General features: G+C 41.8%; 1 protein-coding gene across 1 annotated transcript; it reads left to right on the forward strand.

Annotated features, from left to right (window-relative positions):
• Positions 1–4,324: 4,324 nt before the first annotated feature.
• PSMC2 (proteasome 26S subunit, ATPase 2) lies at positions 4,325–18,841 on the forward strand. Its single transcript, XM_004602126.2, has 12 exons — positions 4,325–4,479; positions 6,774–6,811; positions 7,380–7,461; positions 9,508–9,607; positions 11,303–11,434; positions 11,995–12,067; positions 12,621–12,716; positions 13,504–13,668; positions 15,046–15,133; positions 18,099–18,301; positions 18,398–18,494; positions 18,582–18,841. The coding sequence occupies exons 1-12, from the start codon at positions 4,410–4,412 to the stop codon at positions 18,737–18,739; spliced, it is 1,302 nt and encodes a 433-aa protein (XP_004602183.1). The 5' UTR covers positions 4,325–4,409; the 3' UTR covers positions 18,740–18,841.
• Positions 18,842–24,310: the final 5,469 nt, after the last annotated feature.

Below are 24,310 nucleotides of genomic sequence, written 5' to 3' on the forward strand. Positions count from 1 at the left end.
AATAAAAACAAAAACAAAAGCAAAAACAAAAAAAACAGTATACATCCCACCCCTCACCCCCAACCCCCCCATGCGTGAGTGATAATTTCACTTCCTTTTCTCTTTACCTTGATTACATTCCAGATTTCAACACACAACTCACTATTGTTGTTAGAGTTTCAAAACAGACTCACTATTTTTGTTGGAATTTATCCCCCAAGAATACAGCTCTATTAACAAGGAAATATTTGATAATAAGTTTTCCACTGATAAGAATGAAGAGATAAAATGTCGCACGGCCGCTACTGGTTTACAATTTCTGTATTATAGTAATTAAGTCCGCGGAGATTTAAGTTGGAAAATGAATCATTTCCCTTCCTGGACCAGCATGTAGCAAAAGCTTAGTTCACAGTCTCCATACATGGGTGCAAGCACTTGCTGGAACCCCAAATCCTAAATTGTCTCTGGTTCCCGCTCGTTCCACATCCACCGGCTGTGCAGAGGCATTGGCACCCGGGCCGAAACTCGGCCGGAGCCGAGCACTGGCCCTGGCTGGGACTGCCCCGGTATCCCGCGGCTGTTTCAAGTTCAAAGCACACATTTTTTTTTTTTCCGCGCCAAAAGTTCATACCTCCTCAAAGGACCCACAAAATGTCGGACACCACGCCTTCTCCCGGAGGGGAGAGAGACCAAGAAGGAAGGATATTTCCTCCGTTAGCCAGCGTGGGGCAAAAGCTTAGTTCACAGTCTCCATACATGGGTGCAAGCACTTGAGAGGATGTCATTTTCTAAGCCACTCTTAAAATATTTTTTAAACTTCCTGCCGCTTATATATTAATTTGAATAGGAAACAGAAAAGATGTAAGCATTAAAATTGAGAATGATGATTATTATTACAGTCTGTACATCCACAGAGAATTCTGTACATACTATACCTGTAAAGCACGTATCTACAGCTAACATTTGTGCACTGAGACTAATTTACTGCATCATTCCATTAAATTCTTGTAAAGTTTAGAGAAGAAACCCCTTTGAGGTTAGAATCCAGACAAGGCCGCAATGTATATGTATATGCATCGTGGGTTGGGGAGAAGCAGCAGGGGGTTTTTTTGGGGGGGGGGGTGGAAACCATCCCAGTGGTGCTCAGGAGTGACCCCTGGAGGTTCAGGGAGACCATACATGGTGCTGGGACTTCAACCCAGATTGGCAGGATGCAAGGCAAGTATGCCTTAACTGCTGCACTATCTCTTCAGTCAGCAATATTTTTCTTATCATAACACACGTATTTTTTTGGTAAACATAGTCCTAATTATAGCATCTAGAATTTAATTGTTTAATTACAACAAAACTCACTGTACTACTGTATAATTCCTTTTAAGGACTGAGTTCAAAGCAAACAATGGTAAAAGGAAAAAGAAATGGGTAAGTGAAGATTGCGTTCCATAACAGAAGGGTCTGGAACAGAGTGTGCAAAATAGAAGACTTGGCAGACCAGTTTTACCAAAGAGCGACAGAAATTAGTTAATTATTGTTTAGAAATGACATTTTCCCTGTTAAATATGAATTGGCCTATCTTTTGCATGACAAAAGTATCAGGTCAAAAGCAGGGCCTGATACTTTTGGAGAGCTAATACAGGGTTAAGTCACTTGCCTTGCACACAGCACACCCAAGTTAAACCCTGGGTGCCACACATGGTGCCCTGAACATTGCCAGGAGGGATCCCCGAGCACGGGCCCAGGAGTGAGCCCCGATAACAGTCAGGAAATGGTCTAAAAATGAAAAAACGGTGGTGAGGGGAGAGAACATTTCAAATATCCACTACTAATCATCCCCCAAATTTTTCCCAGCCATTCCATTATGAACACAACAGAACAGTTGAGTCCACTTTTTTCCTCTCATCTCCCCCTATTCACTGTCCCCATCAGGTCTGAGGCCATGCAGGGTTTGTTATAGTGTACACAGGAAACAATTATTTTTTCCTTTTAGGGTCACACCCGGCGACGCACAGGGGTTACTCCTAGCTCTGCACTCAGGAATTACTCCTGGCAGTGCTCAGGGTACCATATGGGATGCTGGGAATCAAACCTGGGTGGGCCGCATGCAAGGCAAATGCCCTACCTGCTGTGCTATCGCTCCAACCTCAGAAAACAAATTTTTATCTCAAACATTTTATTAAGTATGCAATTCAGAAGAGTTACAGACATTCATTCTGTTGGTAAACAATCCCCACATCTTTTGATTTTTCTTGTAAAACAAATCTTTTTGTTATTAAGCCACCACTCCCCTCGTCCGCTCTTCTCTCAGTCCCTGATTTGCAACTCTACTTTGGAATTCTGTGAATTCAAATAAAATCATGGTGTCTTTTTGTGTGCTGCATATTCACTTAGCATAATGTCCTAAAAATTATAGTATATATTAGAATTTGGCTTTGGGCAACTGGGTAGTTCTCAGGGCTTATTCTTGATTTTATGATCAGGGATCATGCCTGTTAAGATTCCAGGGACCGTATAGGGGTGATGGGGATAGAATTTGGGGGAGCAGGGCAATTGCCTTACATGGGGTACCATCTCACCACCCTCTTTGCCTTTTTAAAGCAGAATATTATTCCACAGATAGGTCCATTATCCACATCTGTCTATGGACCCTTGGCTACTTTTACAATTTGACTAATGTAATTGTTTTGTGGATATAGATGTATAGATTTTTTTTGTATACTCCCACACAGAGAAGTGGAAGAGCTAGATCCTGTGTCAACTGTACGTCTAGTTGAGGTGCTATTTTCCTTAGTGGTCACAGGCATTTTTCGCTTTTACCAACAGTAAGCAGCTGTCCTATTTCTCCACTTCTAGCCGTTCTTTCTCGATTGCAGCCATCCTGGATACGAGGTGGTTTTCAGTCAGTTCTTTTTTTTTTTTTTTTTTGCTTTTTGGGTCACACCCAGCGATGCTCAGGGGTTACTCCTGGCTTTGCACTCAGGCGGTTACTCCTGGCGGTGCTGGGGGACCATATGGGATGCCGGGGATCGAACCCGGGTCGGCCGCGTGCAAGGCAAACGCCCTACCCGCTGTGCTATCGCTCTGGCCCGGTTTTCAGTCAGTTCTGAGTGCTGGATACAGGCTGACCATCTGCACAGCTTCTCTGGAGGGAGGGATGTTTCTCCAGCTCCTTGGCTCACCATGTTATCCTGCCATTTTATTGGTTAGTCTTTAAGTGTTTTTTTTTTAATTGAATCATCTCAAGATACAGTTATAAAATTGTTTATGATTAGGTTTCAGTCCTAATGTTCCAACAACCATCCCTTCACCAGTGTACATTTCCCACTACCAATGTCCCCAGTTTCCCTCTCATGCACACAGTCTGCTTCTATGGCAGGCACTTTTCTTTTTGCAGGCACTTTTCCCTACACTCTCTCGTTCCTTTCGGGAGTTATGGTTTGCAACACAGATACTAAACAGTTATCGTGTATGTCCCATTATCTCCTCTCAGCTCTGTTCTTGTCCAGAGTGATTATTTCCATGGATTCCTCACTGAGGTCATCTTTTCATCCTGCTGACTCTGTCCCTTAAACCAGCTGGGAACAGTCAGGATTTCTGTTGTTTTTTTTTTTTTTTTTTTTTTTTAGGGTGGGGTCACACCCGGCGACGCACACGGGTCACTCCTGGCTCATGTACTCGGGAATCACACCTGGCGGTGCTTAGGGGACCATCTGGGAAGCTGGGATTCCAACCCGGTTCGGTTGCGTGCAAGGCAAGCGCCCTACCCGCTGTGCTATCACCCCAGCCCCCAGGAATTCTGTTTTGTTTCTCAATTCTGCACGTGTCCCCTAACTGCTCTCTTTTATTCTCTCTGTTACTCCAGGCTCTACACTCAAAAATTACTCCAGGCGGTGCTTGGGGGACCACATGGGGATGCAGGGAATCGAACCCGGGTCATCAGGTCCCGTGCAAGGCAAACAGCCCTACCCGCTGTACTATCGCTCCGGCCCTGCCTTGCTGATTTGTGTCTACAACGCTCAGTCCCCCACAAACTGGTCAGTAAATGCCCGCAAGGTGAAGGAGGCATGAAACCAAGGAAATGAATGGCCAAGTTGGAACTGCAATAAATTTCGGGACTACCCCTGGGTCGATCTCCAAATCTGCGGCTCAGGGAGCCTCGTCAGAGAGCCCGGGAGGCCGGGCCAAGGATAGATGCTCCTTTCCTTCACCCGGGGGCTCTCGCCTACGCCCCCACCGGGGCCCAGGCTGGCTCTGTGAGATGCAGAGGGAGGTTGCGCCGGCACCTCCCTTCCGCCTCCGAGTGCCCCGCACACCGGAACCCAAGGCAGCCGGGCTGTGTTTCCGGGGGGACAGCGCCGGGCAGCGCACCCCCGGAAGCGGAGAAGGTGCTGTGTAATCTGCCCCAGGGGGCTCCGAGCACCGCAGTTTCCAGGATGCCCGATTACCTCGGCGCCGATCAGCGCAAAACCAAAGAAGAGGAGAAGGATGACAAGCCCATCCGAGGTCGGTCGACTGCAGGAAGGGAGTCCGGGGCCGGGCGGGAGCCGACCGAAGCCCGGGAGCGGGAGGGTGGTGATTCCTGCTCGCCGCTGGGCCCTGTGCACTTAGTTCCGTTGGAGCCTGGGCTGGGCAAACCCGCCTGTCCCCGCGGTCCAGCGTCCTCCCCACTCCCGCGCGTCGGAGTCTGTACTCAAAAGGGAGCGCCCAGGCCTTGCCGGGGCTTGGAAAGCAGCCCCCGAACCCCGCGCGGGGCGGGGGTGGGGGGTGGCTCGGGCCTCCCGGCGCCTCCTGCCCCAGCGCCCCGGGCGGTCCTGCACGGGCCTCGGGACGTCAGGTCCTTGGAAACGCGGTGCTGGTTAGAAGACAAATGGCATTTAGGGGCCGGAGTGCAGCCCGGCTGGGCGCCTACCTTGCACGCGATCCCCCCCTCCGGCGCCCATCCCTGCATCCCGCCTGGTCCTCCCAGCTCCCTGCAGGAGCGATCCCCTGAGCGCCGAAAATAACATTCGTACGGTTTGGATCTCAATAGACAGAAATAAGATTGGAACCACGTAGGCAACTCATGATGCTGATCTTTCTAGACAGTATGCATAGACGCAAGTATATTTGCGTCTCTGCCCCTTTTATTTGTTGGTTGCTCCTTTTTTTTTTTTTTTAAATACAACCTGCAGGACCTTACGTCTTGCCCCCCCCCTTTTTTTTCTCTCAACCTGATTATGTTTCAGGGATTTGTTTTGTATCAATCACAGTGTTGTCTGGCTCTGCCATTGCCTAGTATTCTGCCTTGTGGGCTGCACAGTAGCGTGTTTAATCAATCATGATTTACAGACAGTGAGGTCCCGCTCTGCTCCTGTTCTAGGGTAGTGAATGACCTCGTTTCCCTGTCTTGCACCACATGCGGGAACTTTGAGTTTGATATGGAAGTGTCATTTTTAACAGTGCCCAGTGTCTATCCTTAAGGTCTAGCTCTCAACACGTTTATCCACTTAAGCACCCCGTTTTTCATGCAGAATGTCTTTCCAGAAGCCCCTTTTGTAAGTGGTTGTATCTTTATGATGTTTTATTCCTTAGACAGCATTTTAAAGTTTTCTTACTGTTGGCCCACCCTCCGCCCTTTTTCCTCTTCCATTCTTAATTTTAACCTCTTCAATCATCATTTCTTCTTTTCCTCCTTTTCCTCCTCCTCCTCCTCCTCTTCCTCCTCCTCCACTTCCCTTTTGTCTTCCCCCTTTATTCTGTGACAGGCAGCGGTACTCTAGGGCTGGGTGCTGGGGTTGCTTGGGTGGTGCTGGGTGGGGGTGGACCTCGTGTACTTGAGTTGGGTCTCCTGCAGATGGGCTGTTGAGCTGTCTCTGGTCCTACTTCCTTTTGTTTCCAGGCACCCTCATGAGGAAAGCACATTCCCGCTCTAACCTTTCCTCTGAAATTATTTTAGAACGAACACTCCCAGTCTCAGAGGTACTTAGTCACCTAGTGAAAAACCTAGTTACCACAGTTTAACATTTAGTACATTTTTTTTTCTCACTACATTGAGGTTATACCATACCATGGATATAGGGGTTAGGAAGATGACTTAGTGGGCTGGAGTGGGGACTGTGCATTTGGATGGTGGGGATTCCATCCTTGGTAGTGCATAGTGCCAGAGCACAGCCGAAAGCAACACCCCACCTCTTGAGCACCAAAGAACAAAGAACCTCCCCCCATTAGTTATCTAATACTTTAGGTAATGTAATGACTAATGTTTATAAAATTTCTTCATCTATATAGCACAGCACTTGAGGGTAAAATACTGCTTCTCCTCAGTTGAGACATTTGATGCTGAGAGAGATTAAATGGGGTTTTAAGGTTACCTGGGCCACCTTGTTTGGGTTCTCTGTCTGTTGAATATCTTGTTTTTGTAGGTTGGGTCACAGCTATGTTTTGTACTTTTTGTTTGCTTATTTGTTTTTTGTTTCTTGGGCTACACCCAGTGATGCTCAGGGGTTACTCCTGCTCTGCACTCAGGAGTTGCTCCTGGTGGTGCTTGGGGATCAAATCCATGTCAGCCATGTGCCCTATTTTCTAGAATATCTCTTCAGCCCCTGTTGTGTACTTTTTTGGACCCAAGTTCACCCAGATAATTACAAGCTCCTTTCATCTAGGAATTAGTTGATTCTTATATGTACATTTTTACACCTTTGTGTCCTTTTTTTTTTCAGTCAGTTTAATGCAATTTGAATTGTACAGAAAAAAGAGTTAACTCTGATTTCTTTTGTTGGAATTTCATGAATTATCTCTCTCTTTCTCTTTTTTTTTAGCTCTGGATGAAGGAGATATTGCCTTACTGAAAACTTATGTAAGTCCTTTCATTGTCAACAAAGTAGATGTTTTTTCGTGTTGAAATAAGGACAAAACAATTAGAATGTCTAATGGTTTATTGTTCTCTATATTGAAAATAGTTACCTCTCTAAAGTTTTTTACCTGGACTAGTCTAAAACTTTATCTAAACTGAAAGTTTAGACTCTGATTCATTGTGTTTAAACTTACCATCTTTTAAATAACTATCAGTAATTAAAGTAAGAAACTATGTTGAAAGATACTTGAAATAATTGAAATTGACTCAGGATATTTCCTGTATTTAAATTGTATCTGATTAAATTTGACCTGAAGTGGAAAGGTTTATTACAGAGAAATGGGCTTCTAGTTTGGGGTATTTTCAGGCTTGAGTTTTATTATCTTGCATAGTGGTGCATTATGTGGAGAAAAATAGGTTCAGGATTATTTCTGAAAGTTATATACACTTCTCCCCACTCTTACTTTACCAGCTTTGGGGCACTAATAGTAATTAAAATGGAAACTAGTAAGAGTCTTTTTCTGTAGTTTTATATTCTGATTTCCTAATTAAACTGATTTTTATCTTCTAGGGTCAGAGTACTTACTCTAGACAGATCAAGCAGGTTGAAGATGACATTCAGCAACTTCTCAAGAAAATTAATGAGCTCACTGGTAAAGTTCTTTTTAGTCCTTTATCTTCTCTTTAATGTGTTAATTATATCAAAGGAATTTGAACACAAAGGTTACTTTTTCCTGCATTATGGATTTTAAAAAATTATCCTTACCTGTTAAGAAATTAGTTCTTAATTAACAGTCTTTTTTTTTTTTAATTTATTTTGTTGAATCACCAAGTGGAAAGTTACAAAGTTCTCAGGCTTATATCTCAGTTACACAATGCTCAAACACCCATCCCTTAACCAGTGCCCATATTCCACCACCAAAAAAAACAAAAACAAAAGCAAAAACAAAACAAACAAACAAACAAACAAAAGAAAAAACAGTATACATCCCACCCCTCACCCCCCAACCCACCCTGTAGGTGAGTGATAATTTCACTTCCTTTTCTCTTTACCTTGATTACATTCCAGATTTCAACACATAACTCACTATTGTTGTTAGAGTTTCAAAACAGACTCACTATTTTTGTTGGAATTTATCCCCTAAGAATACAGCTCTATTAATAGGGAAATATTTGATAATAAGTTTTCCACTGATGAGAATGAAGAGGTAAAATGTCGCAAGGCCGCGGTAGCGGCCGCACGGTTTATACTTTCTGTATTATAGTAATTAAGTCCGCGAAGATTTAAGTTTGAAAATGAATCATTTCTCTTCCAGGAACAGCATGTAGCCAAAGTTAGTTCACAGTCTCCATACATGGGTGCAAGCACTTGCTGGAACCCCAATTCCTAAAGCTGTCTCTGTTCCTGCTCGTTCCACATCCACCGGCTCTGCAGAGGCATGGGCACCCGGGCCAAAAACCCGGCCAGCAGAGCCCGTGGATGTGGAACGAGCGGGAACCAGAGACAGCTTTAGGAATTGGGGTTCCAGCAAGTGCTTGCAGCCATGTATGGAGACTGTGAACTAAGCTTCTGCCCCACGCCGGCTAACGGAGGAAATAACCTTCCTTCTTGGTCTCTCTCCCCTCCGGGAGAAGGCGTGGTGTCCGACATTTTGTGGGTCCGTTGAGAAGGTATGAACTTGTGGCGCAGGAAAAAAAAAAAAATGTGTGCTTTGAACTTAATTAACAGTCTTATCCAATATTTAATAACTAAATTTAATGATGTTTACCTGTAATATAAAATTTAGGGGTCAGAGAATACATCAAGTAAAGCTCTTGCTTTGCATGTGGTTGACCAGGGCTCAATCCCTTGACACACCATATGGTTCCCCATACTTCCTGGGGAGAGTTTTCTGAACAGAATCCTGGCCCGAGTTAGCCCTGAGCACCGCCAGGTGTGACTCAAACACACAACAACAAAACATCATCTAAGTTTAATTTTTAAGCAATTGAAGTATATTGCCCTATTGGCAGGTAATGTTTCTATTGATTAAAGCCACTTGAAACAAACTAATAAGGCAAAATTTCTTACTGAATAGAAATATGATTCCAAACAATATTGTTTGAAGTAATTGGTTTATTGCTTAGTAGAAACTTTCTTTAGAACTTAAGGGAAGTGTTAGAGGAGTATTTGACTTACACAAAAATCATGAGATATAGGGGCCGGAGCGATAGCACAGCGGGTAGGGCGTTTGCCTTGCACGCGGCCGACCCGGGTTCGATCCCCGGCATCCCATATGGTCCCCCAAGCACCGCCAGGAGTGGTTCCTGAGTGCAAAGCCAGGAGTAACCCCTGAGCATCGCTGGGTGTGACCCAAAAAGCAAAAAAAAAAAAAAAAAAAAAAAAAAAAAAAAAAAATCATGAGATATAGTATGAAATATTTGCCTTGGAACTGTTTGAAAGATAGTGGTTCTCTACTGGGTAATCTTTTCTCATTCCCTCAGCAGTCTGGAGATTGTCCAGATTCGCATGACTTGAGCGGGAAATGGTGTTAGTGGTTTCTTGTGACCAAAGGCCAGTTGCTGCTAACTGGTCCATAGTACACTGATCCCCAGCAAGAAATTGTTCAATCCATAGTGTTATTAGTGCTCAGCTTAAGATGGGTCTCTTTAGGGTGATGAATTACATTGCGGTAAGTTTTGTAATCTTTCTTATATAGGTATTAAAGAGTCCGACACTGGCCTGGCCCCGCCTGCCCTCTGGGATTTGGCTGCAGATAAACAAACCCTCCAGAGTGAACAGCCTTTGCAGGTTGCAAGGTAAGCCTTGTGGGTAATGCAATCGATTATTAAGAATTTGGGGAGAAGAAATGGGGTTTGGGTCACACTTGGTGGGACTCGAGAGCTATTCCTGGCTCTGTGCTCAGTGACCCCTGGCAGTGCTGAGGTACCATATGTAGTGCTGGGAATTTAGACTGAGGTTGGTAGAATGAAAGACAAGAGCCCTAGCCCCAGTTCTATCTCTCCAGACCCTTAAGAATTTTTATTTTGGTGTCAGAGGGATAGTACAGGGGTTAAGACATTTATATAGCTGGCCTAGGTTTGATCCTTGTCACTGCATGACCCTTTGGCACAGAACTAGAACCTCCTTATACCACGGGGTGGTTTGAAAATACAACAGTTAAAAAAAAAAAATCTGTAGCCTTGCTAACTTGATTCCAAAAGTGTTACCACTTAAGGTATTGATGTACAGAGTTACTACAGCTTAATGCCCTTCAATGCTCAAGACTCACCTCTGTCCTGTGTTACTTCTAGTTTGCCTTTTCTTCTACTTGGTAATATTAGTTCTGCAGTCAAAGGCCAGGGGCTTATCCTCATCTTTGTTTTGCCTTGTGTTGTTCTATTTCTCTGTGTATCCCATGTGAAAGATCATTCAGTGCTTGTGTTCTCTCTCTGACCTTGCTTAACATACTGTCCAGTTACGTCCAGGGTGTACCAAGATGCTACTGCTGCTTGTCTCTTTCAGATGTAGGTACTATCTTGTTGACTCAGCACTGGAGGATGATGCTTTTGTTTTCTTCTGCCTTCATCTCAAAGACATACCCTTTACCGTACTTTCAGCTTTGCTTGTATACTGCAGAACCCATTTTTTATTTCTCCATATCTGTTGGTACAGCTATGAAACAGCTTTGTAATATGAAATTTTTGTTTTTGTTTTTCGTTCGTAGACAGTATAAAAGATAAAAGGCAGTAAACTGTTGTGTTTTATGACGTATGTGGTACCCAGATTGCCTGCACCATGTCACATACAATCTACTTTTGAGTTAAAGCTTAAAGGGATGCTTCTATCTCTCTTAGGTGAAGGAAGAACCTGATGTTATATGTAGTGATGCGCATAGCTTTAAAAATAGCAACCATAAAAGCAGATTTGAAGTTTGAACTCAGGAAACAATGAAAACATATTACTTGATATAAGACAGGATACTGTTACAGGGCAAATGAAAGGGTAACAGTAAGATACACAGGATATCACTCATAAAAGAATCCAATTGTATGATTTACATATTTTTTAATAAAATTTTTTGGTGTGTGTTCTGAGCTTGCTTCTGTTCTATGCTCAGGGGTTGTACCTGGTAGGGTCAGGGCATTTTACATGGTACCAGAGATTGAACCTGGGCCGGCCTCTTGCAGGGCAAGTGCCTACCTGCTGCACTATTGCTCTTGTCCAGGCATCAAGTTAGGAAAATGGGAGTTTGTCAGTGATGAAGGTTTTGGGTTAACTTTCCGGGGGAATGTATCTTTTTAAAATTTCATGGCTTCATTAAAGTTGAATGACCCTTGGGATTGAGCAAATTCTATCAAAAAGGATCTTTAACAGTGGACCCATTCCTAAGGTTCTCATTTACACCTGCTTATGAGTAAACTCTAATTACTCTAGTTAGAGAGACTCTAGTTACTTGAATTCGTATTAGAGGTTTGGATTCCTTACTCTAATCAAGCCTTTTGCTGTGTTAGGTGTACAAAGATAATTAATGCTGATTCAGAAGACCCAAAATACATTATCAATGTGAAGCAGTTTGCCAAGTTCGTGGTGGACCTCAGCGATCAGGTAGCACCTACTGACATTGAAGAAGGAATGAGAGTTGGGTAAGATTTTTACTTAAAATGCTTCCATTAAAGATCCATATAATATTCACATGCTTGGCTTTCTTTTGAATGAGGGAACTGAGTGCTGAGCCAGTGGCAATATAGTTAGAGTGCTATAATTGATGTCCTTTCTGCATTGGCTCCCTCCCCTCCCCCGCCTTATTTTCACACTCCAATAGTGCTTTATGAAAGACTTCAAATGGCATAAAATAAGTGGAAAATTTTCGTGTGAACTTTGTTAGTCCATTTATGATAATGCAGTGGGTGTAGGGAGGGATGCATTTGCTTTAGTTAGAGAATTGAGTGAGTTAATGCCTATACAATACATAGTAATTCACCAGGTAAAAATTTTCTGCTTCCCCATGGTCAAGGGTTTACTCACTCGCTTTTTCTTTTTACAAATTTATAGTCTCCTTGTTTCTTTGCTTAAAGAATACTTTTAAAAATAAAGGACTAAACACTCAAGCATTTTGAGGATTATTTAAGGATTAAGTAATTAAGGATTAATTATTTAACACTTAAGAATTGTGTTACTGAGTATCTTTTTTTTATCTTTTTAGTGTGGACAGAAATAAGTATCAAATTCATATCCCATTGCCTCCTAAGATTGATCCAACTGTTACCATGATGCAGGTAAGAAAGTACAGAAGGGAAAGTGAGTGGCATAGCATTTAATAGAATTATGGCAACTCATCATGTTTGTTTGGGGGCCACACCCAGTGGTATTTAGGGCTTAATCCTGGTTTTATACTCAGGGATTACTACTCCTGGCAAGCTTGAAGGACCATGTGGAGTGCTGGGTACTGAACCCAGGTCAGCTGCATGTAAGGCAAACACCTGACCCGCTGTACTGTTGCCCTGGTCCTCAACAATTTTTTTGAACTTCAGTTATTAAGCGGTTAATCTGTGATTATGTGTTGATAAAAAGCCAATTTTTTAAAGTAAGTTTTAGTATGTGAAGATTTTATTAATCTTTATTTTATTAATTTGCCTCTAACGTAATAACATGTAGCAAACAGTTCTAAGATTTGGACATTCTAATATATGGACAATGTAATCTGTTTTTATTCAAATTCTTAAGTGATATATGTCTATTTTTTTTTTTAGGATGTGGAGCTTATTCTGCTTGCCAGATCACTTGAATCAGTATTCTAAACCCTGTGGTTGTGCATTTTGTCTTTGTTAGGTAGAGGAAAAACCTGATGTCACATATAGTGATGTGGGTGGCTGTAAGGAACAGATTGAAAAACTTCGAGAAGTTGTGGAAACTCCACTACTCCATGTAAGTGAATCTTGCATTTTATTTTGTTTGTTTTTGGATCATACCTGGTGGTGCTCAGGTGGAGCTCTGTGCTCAGGAATCACTCCTGGTCGGGCTCGGGGAACCATATGGGATGCTGGAGGTTGAACCCAGGTCCTCCTTGTGCAAGGCAAATGCCCTGCCCTCTGTACTATTTCTCTGGCCCCAATGTTCCTTTTCTCATTTTTTTTAAAACTGGAGGAAAGCTTTTTTTTGGTCACATACAGATTGTAGAATAGAAGCCTTTATAAAACAAATCCAGTCAGCCTTTTGTCTTGCTATGAGTCCAGTTTATTCTTTTTCTTTTCCTTTAGTACTTAGGCCACACCCAGTGGTGCTCAGGGCTTACTTCTGGGTCTGCACTCTGGTGGTGCTTGGGGGATCACACGGGGTACTGGGAATCAAACCCAGATTTGCTTCATGCAGGGCAAGCCCTTACCTGCTGTACTAGTATTTTGGCCCACTTTGTTTATTTTTTTTACTGTTGTCCACACCCATCAGTGCTTGGGGGCCACTCCCAGCCACTCGGTACTTTCGGGACTAAAGAGTAAATGCCACTGAACCTGGGGTTCTCAGGTGCATGGGATGTGCTCCAGCCCTTTGAGTCATCTCCCTGGTATGGGTCTAGTTTTGATCTCTCTCGTAAGTGAAAATCGTACTTAGGTCAAGATTTTGTGGAACTAAACATTTTGGCTTAAGTCTATTGATGTTTAAGTATTTTCCCCATTATCCATCAGTGTTAAGTATCAGCATTGTGTCTTCACTGCAGCCAGAGAGGTTTGTGAACCTTGGCATTGAGCCCCCCAAGGGCGTGCTGCTGTTTGGGCCGCCAGGCACAGGCAAGACCCTCTGTGCTCGGGCCGTTGCTAATCGAACGGACGCTTGCTTCATCCGCGTTATTGGATCGGAACTTGTACAGAAGTACGTCGGTGAGGTAAAGTGACTGATCATAACAACTATGTAGCTCTCTGAGAAATTTATAAAGCATGGATAAAATTCAAATGGAAAAACAAAGACTGAAGCTTCTTGGGTGTAGTAATTAGGAATTCAGAAGCTGAGGACCCAGCTGCCTTCCCTTCCCTGGTGGTCATTTGAAAATCAGCAGTTTCTAATAAATTTTATTTATTCCTATATTTTTAGTTACAAAAAAGGTCAGGTAACATGGTTACAATATTATTGTAATGCAGTTGTGGTTTTGATGCAGTTACTGTCCCTTCATTATTGTCAAAGTGTCGAAGGCCCTAGCCCACCCATTGTCCTTGTGTTATGTCCCTTCTGTGCTGCCTCTTCCTCTCCTGCCTGCCTCACCCTGAGTTCCACTGCTTGGTAACCTCAGAGTCTAAGGGTGGTTTGTTATCATTTGATACTATATATTATCTTGCCTGCCTGCCTGCCTTTCTGTCTACCTTCTCATCCCATTCTTTCCTTCCCTCCTTCCCTTCCAGTTCTCCTCCCTTCCTTCCCAAGTCCTCACATGTGAAAGACTAATGCTTTTCCTCTGAGCTCCATCCCCAGCTCCTTGCTTTGTTTCTTTATATGACACATTTAAGTATCCTTCAAGCAGTGTACTCACTAGTCAAAAGATGAGATATTTAACTGAACTGGTTTTTAGGATAGATTCCCTTGAAATGTCTGGGAAACAGATTCCAAAGTAGGCTCTCATTTGGGGGCAGTGTTTATTTTGAGAAATAAAATGTGTATATGGACAGTTTCACTAGAGAGTAAGTATAGGACTATATGTTGTATGTGAAACATTATTCTTAATTATAAGAATTATAAAATTAGTTTGATGGATTGAAATATCCTTTCATAATTTAAAAATCAAGTTCAGTGATTAGAAGTTTTAAATGATTGGGTAGGCTTTATTTATATTTTGGTTTTGGGACCTCTTCCAGCAGTGCTTAAGGACTTGCTCATGGTCCCACATTCACTCCTGGTGATGATCTGAGGACCATATGAGGTGCTGGTGATGGAACTTGGTCAGCTGAATGCCTGGCAACCATGCTTCCTGCTATACTACTGCTTTAGCCCCTGGTTAGATGGGTTTTATGTCCTGAAGTTCCATTGATTGGAATGATGCCTTTAAATCTAGTAGGGTCATTTCAGTTTCTTTGATCTTAAAGGAATAAACTATTTAGTAAACATAGAATCATGAAATTATTTACTACTGAGAATAAGATTTAATGAATTTGTCTTTAAAACTTCGTTCCTTGAAAAAATTTAGGCTGAGAGTACTGTTAAAAATATTGAAGTTTGAAATATGTTATTATATTTGAAAAAAATCTAAATCTGTAAATTCTTTTTTTATTAGGGGGCTCGAATGGTTCGTGAGCTCTTTGAAATGGCCAGAACAAAAAAGGCCTGCCTTATCTTTTTTGATGAAATCGATGCTATTGGAGGTATGAATGGTTTAGAGAACTACTCTGAATTTCATCTGAGATAGAATATGCTATGTGTACAGTTCTCCTATACATAATTTTGTAATATTTTCTACAACATTTAAGGAAAAAAGTTAATTTATTTTATTGCTACTTATTTCATTTTGTATGTGACTAATACAATCCGTTTGATTTTTATTTTCACACTTTGAACAAGTCTGTAATTGGGATGTGGCTTCACTTAGTGTGGTGAGGAAGCTGGGGCAGGAGAAGGGGGTTGGCCTGCAGAGCTGGGGTGACAGCAGTGGAGCACATGCCACACATGTGAGGCTCTGGGTCTAATTCCTGGCACTGCAGTAAAAACAGAAAAGCATCGGGACATGGCTTCATTAGTGGTGCTGTCTCATACCATATACATATTATTGGTAACTTCATAGATTTTATGAGATTTGGTTTCCCCTATGCAACCTAGTTAGTTTATTTTGTTTATTGTTTTATTCTTAGACCATGCCTGTCAGTGCTCAGGGCTTATTCCTAGCAGGCTGGGGGAAACCATATGGGGTGCTGGAGATTGAACCCAGGTCAGCCAGGTTTAAGGCACAAGGACCCTACCTGCTGTCCTATCTCTCTGGCCCCTAGTCATGTTATTTTAACTATGAGCTTTAGTTTGCTTTTATTATAAAGGCAGAGATAATTCTTTTTCATTTTATGTCCTTTTCTTTTTTGGGGAGGGGACAGTTAAAATTAATGTGAGATTTTGAAAACTATTCTGTGGACCTTGGCTGTGGGTATGGCCTGTAGCAGTAATGATCTTCAGAGGGCACATCCCATTGACTTGCTTGTCTGAGCAATGTTGTTTCTCAGGAGCTGCATAATAGTTGAAGATTGATCAGCAGTAGAAATGAAGGATAAAACTGCCAGTGTCCTTCAGACAGGTTTTCAGAAAATCCTTCAGAGGGGCCAGAGAGATGATACAGAGGGTAAAACACTTGCACGTGACTGGCCCCCTTCGAGTCCCCGCACTGCTTATGGGTCCCTGCGCACTGTTGGGTGTGGGTCCCAAGCCAAAAACCAAAAGACAGTAATAACCCTTAAAGCAAATAAATCCTTAAAACTGTTGTCATTTAATGAATTTAGAGACAAAAATAACTTGAAAATATAGTGGATCCTATGACATTGTTTGGGGAGGCTATTTAGGTTACTTGGAGTTTTGATTTTAGACTAGTTATTGTTGGAATTGAACATTGTGTTATTAGTATCTGCACAGATATGATATATTGATATAGTGTGACTGAAATTTTTAATTAGTTTTTAAAAATTTTTCCTTTTGATTTTTGGGCCAGGGCTGGCAGTGGTCAGAGCTTATTTCTAACTCAGGGATCACACCTGGTGATCCTGGGAGGGTCATATGTGGTGCTGGGGATGGGATCCAGGTTGGCCGCACTCACGACAAGCCCCTAACCAGTGTACTAAGTCTCTTCACCGGAAGTTATTTTTATAGCATTGGTATAAGACTTTGGCTATCAGGATATTCTGAAACTGTTTTCATAGTGGATTGTGAGCACATGAGGAAATCCTTGGCTTTTTCTTTATGCCTCATCTCATTTTTATTTCATACTTGTGGTTTATAATGTGCCCAGTACATTAGCACATTATGTATGTATCTTTGTAATTAGGAGTCAAAATACATATTTGGAAGCTTTTTGTGGTAAGAACTGTTTATTTTTATTTTTTATTTATTTTTTATTGAATCACTGTGAGATAGTTACAAGCTTTCACTATTTTTTTTTTTATTGAGCACATGCAGTTTTAATTTACAAACTACTCTTCTACCTACTGACTCTGAAAGAGGGTTAAGAGGCAGGTGCACTTTGCCTGTCTTGTCCTGATGATCTCATGCACATCGAGAACAGATGCAGAGCCAGAGCATGGCAGCCACGCTTCTCTCTGCATCCCTCTACTCCTCCCTCCCTCAGTCCCTCATCAGCAGTCCCTCTGGGGAGTTCAAGTCTTTAGAATAGGGCAAGCTGTTCCTGCTTCCACAGCCAAGTCATCTGTGCCTGTCTTCACAGGGCACTTTTCTTTAAACTGAATCTGCAAGAGCTAAGAAATGTCTCACGTATTCTGTCTTGGAGCATCACTGCATCACAGCAGGGCAGGCTTTCACTGTTTTTGAAGTGAGAGACTGCCATGACTGTAGAGAACTGAGTCCAGTGGTCTTTAGCCACCAGTGGGTCAGGCCAGTGCCACTCCACCGGTGCAGAAAGGTTGAAAACCACTGGTTTGCTGCTGCGGTTATAACGCTGGCCTATGGACCCATGTACAGGCCAAGGTTGGTCCACAGTGTCAAGTTATGAAAACCGCTCTGATTTACACAAAGCGGTGTGACAGTAAGCTGTTATAGTTCTGTTCTGTTGTAGCTGTATTTTAAAGGATAGTTCGGGAAATTTTTAATAGTGTGAGTTTTTTCCATGTAATCAAACACATAATGCTAAAGAGTACAAAGTGTTCTCTTATCTCTTGCAGGTAATGGAGGTTTTCTTTTCTTAATGGAAGTTTTCCTTATTTAAAAAAATAACTCACTAAAATGAAAAAAGAATTTTTTTTTAAAAGTATATTATCTATGTATGACAAGTTTTTTTTTTTCTTTTTGCTTTTTGGGTCACACCCAGCAATGCTTAGAGGTCACTCCTGGCTCTGCACTCAGGCACCACCCCTGGCAGTGCTCAGGGGACCATATGGGATGCTGGGAATCGAACCCAGGTCGGCCGAGTGCAAGGCAAATGCTCCACCCGCCATGCTGTCACTCCAGCCCCAACAAGTCCTTTTGAAAGCAAAAATGTTCTTTGTAATTAGTTTAGACTTAATGGACTAAAAATAGTCCATTCTCTTAGGATTTGCTAAGAAATGTTCATGATCACAGTATTTTCAAGTTCCACATAGTGTTACTCAAAGTGGAGATGAAGAGTTCATCTTTCTTTCGCAGGCGCTCGTTTTGATGATGGTGCTGGAGGTGACAATGAAGTGCAAAGAACTATGTTGGAATTGATTAATCAGCTGGATGGGTTTGATCCTCGAGGTAACATTAAGGTTCTGATGGCCACTAACAGACCTGACACTCTGGATCCAGCACTGATGAGACCAGGGAGACTGGACAGAAAGATTGAATTTAGCTTACCTGATCTAGAGGTGAGGAAAACCATCTTGCTTACGAAAAGGGATTCTTGGACTTTCTCTTCTATGATGTTTGTCCATTTTAATATTTGTCATTTCTTTTATTTTTAGGGTCGGACTCACATTTTTAAGATTCATGCTCGCTCAATGAGTGTTGAAAGAGATATCAGATTTGAATTGTTGGCACGGCTCTGTCCAAACAGCACTGGTAGGTTGGAAAGCCTTGCCGATACTTGCTGTTCTTTCTGCTTAGGCTGCCTTCATTAAGCCTATTACTGTCCTTTTGTTTCGAAAGGTGCTGAAATAAGAAGTGTCTGCACAGAAGCTGGTATGTTTGCCATCAGAGCACGGCGAAAAATTGCCACCGAGAAGGATTTCTTGGAAGCTGTAAATAAGGTCATTAAGTCCTATGCGAAGTTCAGTGCTACTCCCCGCTACATGACATACAACTGAGCCCCAGAGTTTTGTGGAAATACTTCTTTAATTGGAATCCTGACCTTATATAGACTCATGATAACTGTTTCACACACAAAATAAAGGATCTCAGAAATCACATACTTTTTTCCTGTGTTTTTCCTGTACTATAATAAAAGGCAATGTTAATTGGCAGAGAAGTTTATTTTATGTTGACTTTTTTCACTTACTAGCATTTGAGAGTTTTACATCATTGCGTAGACCACATATGTTGGTCTACAACAAAACCGCGTTTCAAGGCTAAAGATTGTCAGCTTTGTCATCTTTGTTCCTAACCATTATGCTCATCTGCCTTTCATCAAAACAACCTTTGACAGCACATGGGTTTTGATGGCTCTATCTCTAAGACATTGGATAATAAAGCTTAGCCAAACCTTTTTTTCTTTTAAGTGGAAGAAATGTCGTGTAATATTTTGTGGGGAGGCCTCTGGGCCCATCCTTGAGTTCTCAGCTAACTAAGCTGTCGCTTCAGTGTGAAGGCCTGAGGGTATGTGAGATGTGGTGCTGGAAATTTTCAGACCACCCCTGTGGTATTCAGGGTGTCTCTAGAGCTGCACCTGCCGATGCTCAGGGATCCGTGTGTCAGAATGGAACTGGGGTTGCCACATGCAGACAAGTGCCTCAACTTTACCATACTGACTCTTCTCCCAGACTGGATGATTTTTTTGATGAAATATTTTTTGCTTTATAATTTGCTCTGATTTCAAATTAATCAAGGACTCCTGATTTTAGTGACCAGTGAAATAGTAGTGCAGGAAAGAAAAATACGTACACACAATAATTGAGTTAAAAAATCCAGCTGGTCTATGGTGGGATATACCTAAAATAAAAATTATTTCTTGTGAAACCCCAAGTCTTCTTTCCTCTACCACATTACTTCTTTTCTCCTCCATACTCCACAAGTATTAAAACCCAAACACAATAAAGAATGTTTTTATTGAAGTTCACTGTTCTAAATGCAAAAGAATAAAATCAAGGTACTTTAGTCCACAAAAAGAACAAATTGGCAACATAGGAAAAACTGTTGCAATTAAACATTAAATAAAAATATTTTCAAGCAGAAAAGCCCTTCATTAGACATTCATTAACATTCTTTCTTGGTTTTTCATCCTCAATGAATGGATCAGTAACAGCTTTCTTGTGCCTTAATCTTTAACCATCCATACTTTTTTCATCAGAAGATCTCTCTCATGGAATATGAAGAAACAGTAAGGGAGCAAGTCACCGCAACTAGAGATTTTTGTCAATAGAACTGAGCTTACCTGAGGAGTGGTGACTGCAAGATGCTACTGGGACACTGGGGAAGGGAAGCCAGCCCTCTGGTGATGGGTGTGGCAATGGAATCATGTATGCATGAAAGTATAATTAACAGTATTATAAGCCCAATATCTTAAAAATGTTAATGCATGATTTTTTTTAATTGAGGTACCATAATACTATTGAAATTATTTCCCCCAGTTATTTTTGATAAGAGTTGACCATTTCCAGGTTCTTTTTTTTTTTTTTTGCTCTTTTTTGGGGTCACACCCGGCTATGCACAGGGGTTACTCCTGGCTCTTCACTCAGGAATTACTACTGGAGGTGCTCAGGGGACCATATGGGATGCTGGGATTCGAACCCGGGTCGGCCGCGTGCAAGGCAAACGCCCTACCCACCGTGCTATTGCTCCAGCCCCCAGGTTATTTTCTTTTTGGCCCACGCCCACTGGTGGTCAGGGGCTACTCTTCAGCCTAGGTGTTAGGGACCATATGGTGCCAGGGGCTGAACAGGTCCCCTGTACATCTGACATTTAAAGTATGCCCTCAGCCCATTGTGCTTTTGCACCAGCCCCACTCAACTATGCTTATAATAAATATACTGAAATGTCTAAAGAAGTGGCTTTTTTTGCAATTATTTAGAGCAATCTTTGAGCTCAACTATTTCCATATACCCATGTACATTACAACCAAGCAAGGTTACTCAGACATGTTGAGCTAAGAATTAACCTGACCTGAATTTTACTGTTACATAATGATGTTAAATGTACAGTGAATTAAAAAAATTTTGGATGTTTGCCCAGGCATGTGCATGCACATCAGTATGTTTGTGCTCTATTTTTGAAAAACAACAAAAATCATTCATGGTGCCATAGTGATAGTACAGTGGGTAGGACTTTTGCCTTGCACACAGCCAACCAGGTTCTATCCCTGGTATCCCATATTGTCCCCCGAGCACCACCAGGACTAATTCCTGAGTGCGGAGCCAGGACTAACCCTTGAGCATCGCCAGGTGTGACCCCCAAAAAACATAAAACAATTCAAAAGTAACCCATTTAAAATTTTATGTATATACTTGCATAAGTGGACTAGAGCTATAGCACAGCGGGTAGGGCATTTGCCTTGCACGCGGCTGACCCGGGTTCGACTTATCCATCCCTCTTAGAGAGCCCGGCAAGCTACCGAGAGTATCCCTCCCGCAGGGCAGAGCCTGGCAAGCTACCGTGGTGTATTCATATGCCAAAAACAGTAACAAGACTCACAATGGAGATGTTACTGGTGCCCGCTGGAGCAAATTGATGAACAACAGGATGACAGTGCTACAGTGCTACTTGTATATGTATCTGATGAAATATTTGATACACAGTGTTTATAAATTTAGGAAAATAATACTGCTAGAGCCAGAGCAATAGTACAGTGGGTAGGGTGCTTTCTTTGCAGGGGGGTTCGATGCTGGCACCACATTTGGTACCCCGGGCTCACCAGGAGAGATCCCTGAGTGCAGAGTCAGTAGTAAGCCCTGAGCACCACTAGCCGTGGTCCCAAAACCTCCAGAAAAGAAGAAAAAATACTACAATGCTCTTTAAATGTTTACAATTAAATATGTGATAATATTTACAAAAATTTAATTTCCAGGGCCAGAGAGATAGTAAGGTACCTTGCCAACGGCCAACCCTGGTTTGATACCTGGCACTGTGTGGTTCCCCTAGAACAACTAGGAGTGATCTCTGAGCAAGAGCAAGGAGTAAGCCACAATCAGTGGGGTCCAAAAACACATAGGGGAAAAATATAAACCTCCACACAGTTCAGGTTCATCTGTTACATACAGTGAAATATTTAGTAATGAGAAACCTGAGAAACCTTTCTCAAAGCAAGATTATTTTTTGTGATCCACAAACTTCATTAAGTCCAAGCCAGTATGTGTTACCTGGTGCAATGCTAGCTTTTGAACATTTCATTGTTGGGATTTGAGGGGCTTCCAATTTGTGTTGTGGCTGGCTATATCTTTGCAGAATTAGAAAATACTTTATCCATTTGCAAACCAACTTTTATCAGCACTCAAACACTGAGTTCTAAAGGTATTGCTGAAAGGTTTACTAACAAAGGGCAAGAAGGAGCTTTCATTTTGCTTTTAGAGTTTGATTTACTAACTTTAAAGATAGCATAATAGTTATCCTTTAGAATGTACCATTTCATATCTTCCCTTATCTCCATACAAGGGTACCCCCCAAACCCCTTAAACAAAACACCCACTCATTCCAGGGCAGATTCTTGGAGTTTTTCTCGCTCTTAAATGTACACATGAGGACATATTCATTCTCTTCAAACATACTTTGGAGGTAGGCACCTTTCTTTTAAAAAGAGTCAGCTCACAATGACAAAACTCCTGGCATTTTCAGAGGATTCAAACATTGCCTGCTGCTCTGAGTCCTACTGCATATAAGACTGGCTAATGGGATCCCACTATCAGCTGTCACATGACTGATGATGACACAGTTAATACCTGTGATATGAATTAGGAGGCTTTGGGGCTCTGGTTCATTGCTCCCCCGACCCCAAACATACTCCACCATCCTGAAGCAGAGATAATTTTTATAGTTTTGAAAAAGACAAAGGACCTCTCTACGGAAATTTTCAGAGAATAGGATTTTTCTTTTTTTTTCTTTTTTTGCTTTTTGGGTCACACCCAGCGATGCTCAGGGGTTACTCCTGGCTTTGCACTCAGGAATTACTCCTGGCGATGCTTGGGGGACCATATGGGATGCCGGGGATCGAACCCGGGTCGGCTGCGTGCAAGGCAAACGCCCTACCCGCTGTGCTATCGAGGATTTTTCTTTATTGCCTTAAAATAAGGTGTCCAATCCCTCTCTCTATCAATGTGACTTATGTCCATATTAACAGGGAAATTAGAAACTGGACTAGAACCATGATTGAAAAGCATATAGAAGCATACATACACTAACAGCTTGTAGGGACCAGAAAGGAAATGGGAGAGAAAAAACTGAAGTAAAAAGGATCAGAAAAATCTTCCTTTTCTTTCTGAAGAAAACTTTAGAAAAACTACATGAAGACTAAGTAAAACTTCATTTACAATACTATTTTAAATGCACTCATAAATTCTCTGAGGTATCCTGAAACAAAAATATATTTCCTGTCAATAAGACTTAAGTGTCTTTTATGTACAAGGTAGAATTCTATTCAAAACAGGTTAAAAATTAAAGGACAGAAAATACAAATTTGTAAGAATAGACATCTCCTATTTTTGTCCACTAATCTATCAGGAACTAGGATTTCAGTGCAAATGTGTAAAGCATTTGTTGAATGCGGGTGCTAGAGAAGTACTGTCTGAAATTTCCTGCCATCTAAAATCCTGAAGTTCTACTTTAATGGCTGAAATGACATGGGCTCTCTTATAAAAGTTTCTAAGTTGAGGTTCTACAGCTATATGCTCTTTCAGAAGGCAGTCTGTGTCAGAATGCAGATGTACCGATCTTGCCTGTGATAATTGCAAAGAAAATAAGTGGATAAAAATCTACTTTTGCTCTAGAACTAAAGTATAGGTTAGAAAGGAGTCGTCTACCCTGTCTACCCTGACTGAACTGAAATAAACCCACAGAGAAACCTGACAGAGTTAAAGAAACTAAATATTGGGGCTTTGTTTCCAAGCAGACCTCATACTTCTTGAGAGGGTCTGGTCACTTTTTCTCCTTTGTTGTTGTCTTTACAAAAAAATAAACCAAGGATTCTTTGAGAAAACATAAAAGAGACAAATTGACAATCAGAAATGCATGTTAGCAGAAGAGACTATAGATAGGTCAGCTAATGTTTGCGCTTTGATTTACAGTGAGTCAGAAGTTAGAACTACAAGGGCAAGAATTTTTGATGAGCAACCGGTTAAAGTCTTTCCCTTCTTCTTGAATATTCCATGTTTCGACTATATAGAATGATTGAAATAAGTGTTTTACTTACTTCTAAGTTTAAAACTGAATTTGATAAGGAATGGCCAGATAATGGTTACAGATTTCTAAGAGGCATTAGATTATGCCTACTTTAGCTTTCTAAAAAATGTTATTTTAAAAAGAGGCTACTCTGGACAGGGGAGGTAGTACAGTAGGTAAACTGCTTGCCTTTGCACAATGCTGACCTGCGTTCAGTCCCTGGAACCACAAATGGTCTTCTAACCCTGACCAGGAGTGATCTAAATGCAAAGCCAGGAGGATGCACTGAGCACAGCTGGTGTGGCCCCAAAACCAAAATATAAAAGACTATTTTATGGAACTGGAGAGATAGTGCA

This window comes from Sorex araneus, chromosome 1 (assembly GCF_027595985.1).
Source record: "Sorex araneus isolate mSorAra2 chromosome 1, mSorAra2.pri, whole genome shotgun sequence".
NCBI lineage: Eukaryota > Metazoa > Chordata > Mammalia > Eulipotyphla > Soricidae > Sorex > Sorex araneus.

Coding starts and splice junctions, on each gene's coding strand:
- PSMC2 (XM_004602126.2), top strand. CDS start 4,410: ATGCCCGATTACCTCGGCGCCGATCAGCGCAAAACCAAAGAAGAGGAG. Junction 7,462..9,507: donor GAAAATTAATGAGCTCACTG/GTAAAGTTCTTT, acceptor TTTCTTATATAG/GTATTAAAGAGTCCGACACT. Junction 18,495..18,581: donor GCTCTGTCCAAACAGCACTG/GTAGGTTGGAAA, acceptor TTGTTTCGAAAG/GTGCTGAAATAAGAAGTGTC.